The 7,945-nt window shown below is 38.5% G+C and overlaps 1 protein-coding gene across 1 annotated transcript; it reads left to right on the top strand.

Annotated features, from left to right (window-relative positions):
* Positions 1-1,070: 1,070 nt before the first annotated feature.
* Positions 1,071-6,207, top strand: LOC144451278 (membrane-associated transporter protein-like). Its single transcript, XM_078142081.1, has 6 exons — positions 1,071-1,758; positions 2,468-2,626; positions 2,953-3,549; positions 4,003-4,113; positions 4,581-4,789; positions 5,974-6,207. The coding sequence occupies exons 1-6, from the start codon at positions 1,071-1,073 to the stop codon at positions 6,205-6,207; spliced, it is 1,998 nt and encodes a 665-aa protein (XP_077998207.1).
* Positions 6,208-7,945: the final 1,738 nt, after the last annotated feature.

The following is a 7,945-nucleotide window of genomic DNA, read 5'->3' as shown; positions in this document are numbered from 1 at the left end:
GTATACGTAAATAAGGCCGGGAGAGTACCCCCCCCCCACCTGGGAATTAATGACTCTCCGGTATTAGCAAGATTGTAGGATCCAAGCCAATATATATCAACTTTTTTTTTCAACACCACATTTTAACGAAGCCATAAGTTCGTATGCATGCGCATGCGCCCTTTAATTTAATATTCCGAAGTTTCTGATTTGAAGGTCGTACGCTTGCTCCGTAGCACATGTACATTTCGTTATGATGTCTCAAACTTTGTTATTATTGTCGTCTTTGCCCTATCAGCTGTACTTTCAAATGTAGTGGCATTCCTAAACAGTTTTGAACGTTGTATCCATTCCCGCAAACAAGAGTTATCATTTCTACAAGTACATTTTTTGTCACGTGACAAATGTAAATAAATGAAGCCCGTCAACTCAATTTTCGAATTCTAAAGTTCACTTTGTTCTCTGCCTTACTCATATTAGACTCTCTCACAGTCCTCGAAGCTTCGCATAAATAGCTAAAACTTGGATTGTTTTGTATGTATCTACTGCATAAATGTACTCATATACTAGTATCCCTAGCCCTGTACTGTGCGCCCTCATCGATCACATAGAGCTAACATTTTGTTGATGTGTTAGGCGAAGCTCGGAGAGAGTCTATACTCATATATATCAGTCAAAAGCCAACCTGTGCCAAAACCGTGCAAATACTGTATAACTTTTAAATACATCCTTTAATTAAATAGTCCAAACTGACTTTTCACATGTGTCCCAGTTTTGCAGTCTAGTTCACGGTGACCCAAATGCATAGATTCATAATCGCTAGTGTATACAAGTACGTAGATCGGCGTGTGATGGACTTGGACAGCAGTGTTGCGTCACTTCTGGTAAGTCCATGAGGTATTTGCGTGACTGGTCGATGTCCATGATGTCTATACACAACCTGCACTTGGGTAGTTACAAATTAACTGACATTTGATGGTTATCTCTCTGTTCTTATTCACTGTGCATGTACCAGGGCTTTCCATTCACCGATTACTTCCAATTGAAACGTGTATACCAATCCATCAACGAGAAACTCACTGAAACTCAGAATGGCGTCACCGAATGAATCCCCAGTGCCGTCATCCAGTCACTATGGCCAGTCTGGTTCACAATCAATTCCGCAGAGACGACGAAGTTCAATGTCATCACCACACAGGTACAGTACGTCGTATGGTAGCTACTCCAGCTCTATTACTATGTCGATGAAAAGCCCGTACTTTAGACCCAGAAGCCTATCCATAAGTCACCATGAAAACGACGAGGCGAGTTTCGAAGTACAGCGTGCTTACCGTCGACACAGCAGGCGACGTCAGAATTCTCACAGGACGTCGATTAGTCAAATTCCACAATTACCTACCGTAGAAGCTCTTGCAGACGACACCGTAGTAGCACAGGACTACTTGGACGTTCCCGAACCACCGAGGCGATCAACCATCCGTCTTATTTTACTCAGTGCAATGGTCTTCGGAACGCAATACTGTTTCGCAACAGAGACAGCTCTGTCGACACCAATTCTACTTAAAATTGGCCTACCCAATCAACTTTATAGTTTAAACTGGTTTTTGGGTCCAATATTGGGTTTTGTGTTTCAGCCATTGATTGGAACGTTCAGTGATCGTTGCACAAGCAGTTGGGGAAGACGACGACCATTTATACTCGCACTGTGTATTGGAATACTCATAGGTCTCACTTTGGTCCTCAACGGTGCATACTTCGGTAAATTGGTCGAACATTCAGGTATGTCATACTACTTCACGTGTACTTTATTGGCAGCTTTATCGCCAACCTGAGGTCAAAGGTCAGCCAATAAACGGAGAAATGTTAACCTTATAGACCTACTAGTATGGGGTCAACCCACGGGCATTTGTTCCCGAGTTATGGCTCAGAATATTTCTATCAGAATACAATAAAATGACGATAATATCGTTAATATTGACGTATTAAACCAACACTATATGAAAGGGGTAAAATTACACTTGTTTCTGTGATCGCGATCACTCAATGCGAAGGAAGTGTCTTCCTTCGCATTGAGTGAAACTGCGCTATCACAGAAACAAGTGTAATTTCACCCCTTTCATATAGTGTTGGTTTAATACGTCAATATTAACGATATTATCGTCATTTTATTGTATTCTGATAGAAATATTCTGAGCCATAACTCGGGAAACAAATGCCTGTGGGTCAACCCCGGGTGTACTCACCAACAAATCAGTCAATCACTCACTCACTCACTCACTCAATCAATCAATCAATCAATCAATCAATCAATCAATCAATCAATCAATCAATCAAGCAGGCAAGCAAGCAAGCAAGCAGCCAGTCAGTCAGTCAATCAGTCTGTCAATCAATCATCTTGTGACTCAGCCATTATGCATGCGCGTTTCGGCAAAATAATCTAACAAACACATTCGTTTAGTGTCCATACTAAATCTATATTTATCCACAGACACGTACACTGTATGGAGCATTGTATTCACTATCATTGGTGTGGTGGTGATGGATTTCTGTGCTGACTCAGTAGACTGCCCTCACAGGGCGTATATCGTTGACGTGTGTAGTGCTAACGACATAGAACGTGGTATGAACATACGGGCTCTTCTAACAGGTATGGCTGAATTGATACATTTGACTGACAGAAAAAAGTCAATGATATGTCATGAAGGTTGACCATGTTGTCTGGCGTTTTTTATCGGTATGCTCAGAGTTAGACATTTATCCTCATTCAATGCTGCATCAGCTTGGTGTCGACTTTTCTAGTTTTGTGCACTGAAATTCTATGATGAAAAATTAAGAATACAGATTTTGTATCTCCAGATTTTTTCACACAGACATATGCTGTCGTTTTGTATAGATTAAGATATTTTTTGTAAAAAATTATAAGATCAATATTAGTTCTCAGTATGAATACCTGTTTGACTATTCCATTTTAAGGTCTTGGAGGGGGTATTGGTTACGTCATAGGAGGAATAGATTGGATGAAAACACCTCTTGGACCGGCCCTAGGTTCACAAGTCCGCGTCATCTATGTTTTCAACTTGGCAGTGTGTCTTGTGGCGTTTACCTTGACTCTATTTAGCGTGAAAGAGACCCCTCTGAAGAAAGTGAGAACGTTGGATAACATACAGGAAGATAGGCAGGCACTTTTGTCGAATGAAGCAGACGATGATGACGTCACAGGAATCAAATATGGCGGCGAGAAGAAAAACTATGGCAGCATTAACTACTATGAAGAAGACGACATCTCTTCATACCAACACAATGGCGGAATGTACGATAGGAATAGAAACGCCACTGAAGACAGAACATTTGAGACATGCGCAGATGCATCCCTAATTACAGCACCTGGTCAAGCTACAGACTCATCCCCAGAACCCTTTTCTGAAACTTCAACTCTAACATTGTTGAAGTCAATTGTAAAAATGCCAAGAGAGTTAGTTTTTCTTTGCGTCAACCATTTTCTTGGAGAACTTGCCTACCTTAGTGTATTGTTATTCTTTACTGATTACATGGCACAAGTTGTTTATAAAGGTAAGATTTCGTGTCCATCTTGTTATCCAGAAAGGACAGTGGATATCAAATATATATGTCACCATTCACATTTCTGTATACAAAACACTGTTTATTCTTTGTGTACCATTGGTCACAATGACAACTTGCTCTCTATATTTTTACTACCTATGCTGAAATCTCGCCTGATGTTTATGTATATGTGTAAGTAGATCCCTCACAATAAGATGACTGCATCAGGAAATCATAGAGAGTGTAGGGTCTATGATCAAACAGAGCATTCTTTGACGTCACGTCACATAAACTGAAGCTCAATCAATCGTTTCTCCTACAAACGTTCTGTAGCTTAGGACATTTATTCTGCAACTAGCATAATAGCTTCTAAAATCAATGATGAGTATAGAAGGGAAAGATGACCCGAACTCGAGCTTTGTCCTATAAGTTATATGCTGATTACGTTTATAACTCATACAGGCGATCCTTCAAAGCCAGAAGATTCACCAGAACACCAACGTTACGACGACGGTGTCAAAATGGGATGTTGGGGAATGTGTATCTTTGCCTTTTCTGCAGCATTATATTCACGTAAGTACTAACATTGAATTGAAAGCCTGGGATCCATATTTGGCTTCGTTAGCATATTGTACATGCATGTTACATATCTCATCAGCTGTCCCGGGACAGCCTGTGTCCGAGGGGTTGGGATCACAGCGGGGGGGGGGGGGTGGCATTGCCCTAGAACCATTTCGCACATAGCTGATTAAACGTCGGCATTTCAACAGTAACCATTCGTTGTAATTAAAAAGTGTCAATCCCAATCGATTCGTTAGGTTGTCAAATACAAATTGTACATATATGTCCCGAATGCTTATTATGAAGCAAAACGTGAGAAAATAGAATGCTAGCTCCCTTAGCAACCAGTTCCATTTACCTAATGTATTTTGTACACAGAATGCAATATATTATTCATAATTTAGACCGTAATATTCCGACAGTACGGATTGCCAGGTCAGCTAATGGAATTACTCGTTTATGCTTTCCTTCTTTTTCAGTTATACTGGATAGACTTATTTTAAAGTTGAGTCTGCGCACTCTCTACGTTGGAGGCGAACTAATCTTTGCTGTTGGTACAGGTCTCCAAGCCATCTTCAGTGATAGCGTCATAGCTACCCTTGTGCTCTGTTCAACGTACGGTGTGATTTACACCACTATAGCAACCCTGCCGTTCATCATTCTAGCTAGATTCCACGACAACGAAGATGTAAGTAAACTGTAAGACACGTCGTGCCGTTCTGCCAACACCGACCTCCTCTCACAATAACTGACACATCCATCGTGGTCTGTACTTGTCTGTTATGTGATGGGTTGATCGATGTGTGAGGGCGCCCGTCACGGCGTAACTTACAGACTAAGATTAAATTACATTAAATCTTATCGAGGAGGAGGCATCCATTTGTTTTATGTAACCATATTTCACGTCTACTATGATTGTCCTTGACGTTTTCTTTAGTTTATACCCCTCTCAGCCTTCCTCCAAGAGTAAATAGAGCCTTTTCCCTGTTCAGATTTTAATCAGATTAGTCACCTGCAATAAATACCCGAGTCAGATCTTCCAATACATATGCACTGTGGTATCAACATTCACATTTTCGCTACCATTTTACCACAGCAAAGACTCCAAAAGTCCAGTGCAGTTAATATTATTTAAGGCCTAATAAAAAAATTGTATGGTTCCGGTTACACTCAATTTTGAAATAGGTAGGTAGATTTCTTAAATTTACTTTATAGTATTTTTTTTCATGTGTCTAGTTTAGTTCAGGTAATTATATTTTCCGTTGTTTTCAAATATGGTCTCTGTGTTATTGGTTTCCTCTCAGATGATGTACAGCCATTACAGATTGGACGAACAGTTTCATATTGTCTTTTTGAGTTGATGCCAGTTCCAGCATCCATTATGTCAGGCGAGACAATTTTCGCGATTTTATTATTTTTTCTCGAATATGTAAACAAAAAAATGTTTAGGGTCGGCAGTGAAAAGCTAGGTGGGGTCGGGTAACCGGAACCAGACATTTTTAGGCCATATAAATATTGGAAAAATAATATGACTATGTCATATTTTATTTTTTCACGATTTTCCTTTATTTGCAATTCATTTATACAATCGCCATCTGGAGCGAGTCAACATCAAGTACAGACCACGGTGGATATGTCAATTAACGCCAACAACTACAAAATCAGTTATAATAACCCATTCCTTCAACTTTTCATAATACCCACATTCTCTCAAAAAGTATAGTATTATAGTTTTAACCAAAATATATATCTTTAACTTTACCAAAAAGAGAGTATTTTTCAAAAAATAATTTAAATTAATTAAAATAAATTAATTAATTTTAATTTTAGAATAATTTGAATAATTTCAACATATTTTTCTGTTCCTTGTAGTATGTGAATCGAGGTGCAATCCAGCGAGGACTTGCTACAGACACAGCCTGTCTACAATGTCAGCTTTTCCTGGCACAGATTTTATTGTCCGCCATCTTGGGACCAATAGCAAGTGCTGCAGGTACCCACCTGACTACTGTCCTTATTGCATCAGCTGCAGGCTTTGGGGCTGCCTTTTTCTCAGCGTTGTTTGTTATATACACGCCTCAGTCACAATCACAAGAACTTGATTAGTCCTGATCAAAAGATTTTAGTAGTTATGAATCAGAAATCAGTCTCTTCGCGAATTCCTTCATTCATGTTGTTCTACTGAAAACACTGACATTAGCTGTATATTTTTAATAACACAATTCGAGTCGTTCTAATGAAAACACTGACATCAGCTATGTATTTTTAATAGGCCGATTCGAGTCTATCTGTCATGATGACTGCTACTACACTTTCTGTACATTAAATGAACCAAATATGTCTTACATTAATAGTATGCATGTGTGTGAGTGGACAATTTACAACTTTTTCAAAAAATATTCTGTAAGTTTAGAAATTTTGGTCATATAGGAAATGTTAATCATTTACGGAGTGCTGGAGAAGAAAAAATTGACAATCATGAAAAGCAATCCGATAAATACACCAATGCGGTTTAAAATACGAGTAGCATACATGTATGGTTGACCATCTCAGTTCTGAGTGTACCTGCTGCTGACTATGCTAACGCCCTCTACGGTATGATACTGATTGCGAGTTGCTACCCTGATTATGCTAATTTGTTTGTTTATCTATTTATCAAATACTCATGAATAATACGTCAGAGACATTTGCAAGATCACCGCAAGTCACTTTGTTTTCACATACACTATTTTCACTTCATGCGGGATTTCGTGGTCATGCGAGATTTCGTGGTCATGCGAGATTATTCAGATTTTAAAAGATCACTTATTTTTTGTCGAGATAAAGAAAATAATGACTAACCAATTTTGTCTATCATCTGAGTCTAATGTCCGAACGCTATGAAGAAAACAATGAATGCTGTAGATAGAAGTGTGTTGACTGTTTTTTGACGAAAGCTAGATATCTGAATTGAATGCTGACTGTACGGATTAGATATTTAAGTCTACGGGGCGAGATCAACATTTCATCGTAGGATAAAAAAACTATTCTTTAATTAGTCCTATCCCCTCCCCCTTCTCTAACTTAATTGGCCAAAATTGAAAACAAATTGGGACAGCACAATCAATTTCCCAAATCAGTGTGTAGTAGTTCATAGTGCTATTAATATATTTTATTTCGGATTTTTGTTTAATTTTTTTTGCATATGTGAATGTCTAGTTCAAGTAGTTATGTTTTCCGTTCTTTTCCATATAGTTTCTGTGTTATTGGTTTCTTCCCATCATCAGATGTACAGCCATTACAGATTGGAAACACAGTTTCATATTGTATTTTTAAGTTGATGTTAGTTTCCGCATCCACTATTTCTCGCGAGACTTCACAATTTTCGCGATTTAATGTTTTTTCCTCGAGTACGTAAAAACCCCACACCATTTGTAAAGGGCTTATTGATATAGTCAAACGTCATACACTCACAGGAATGACGTCTGTACGTCGTTTTGTAAAAGTAAAATAACTTACTGTGATCTACAAATCATTTTTTTAAATAAATAATTTTATCCTGAAATATTTTGATACACTGACCACCATATAAAACACAGTTGTCTTGATCTGTACGTGATCAGCTGTTTTAATACACTGATCACCATATACAAAAACACAAGTGACTTGACTCTTGGTCTGGACGCGATCAGCTGTTTTAATACACTGACCACCATATAGAAAACACAGTTGTCTAGATTTGTGGTCAACTGTTTTAATAGACAGTGCCCACCATATGGGAAACACTGTTACAGTTATATAGGTCTGTGGTCACTTCTTTTGATACTTATCACTTAAGTGATAAAGATTTTATCTTTAGGCCTAC

This window comes from Glandiceps talaboti, chromosome 21 (assembly GCF_964340395.1).
Source record: "Glandiceps talaboti chromosome 21, keGlaTala1.1, whole genome shotgun sequence".
Taxonomy (NCBI): Eukaryota; Metazoa; Hemichordata; class Enteropneusta; family Spengelidae; genus Glandiceps; species Glandiceps talaboti.
This window is presented reverse-complemented; position numbering and strand designations above follow the sequence as displayed.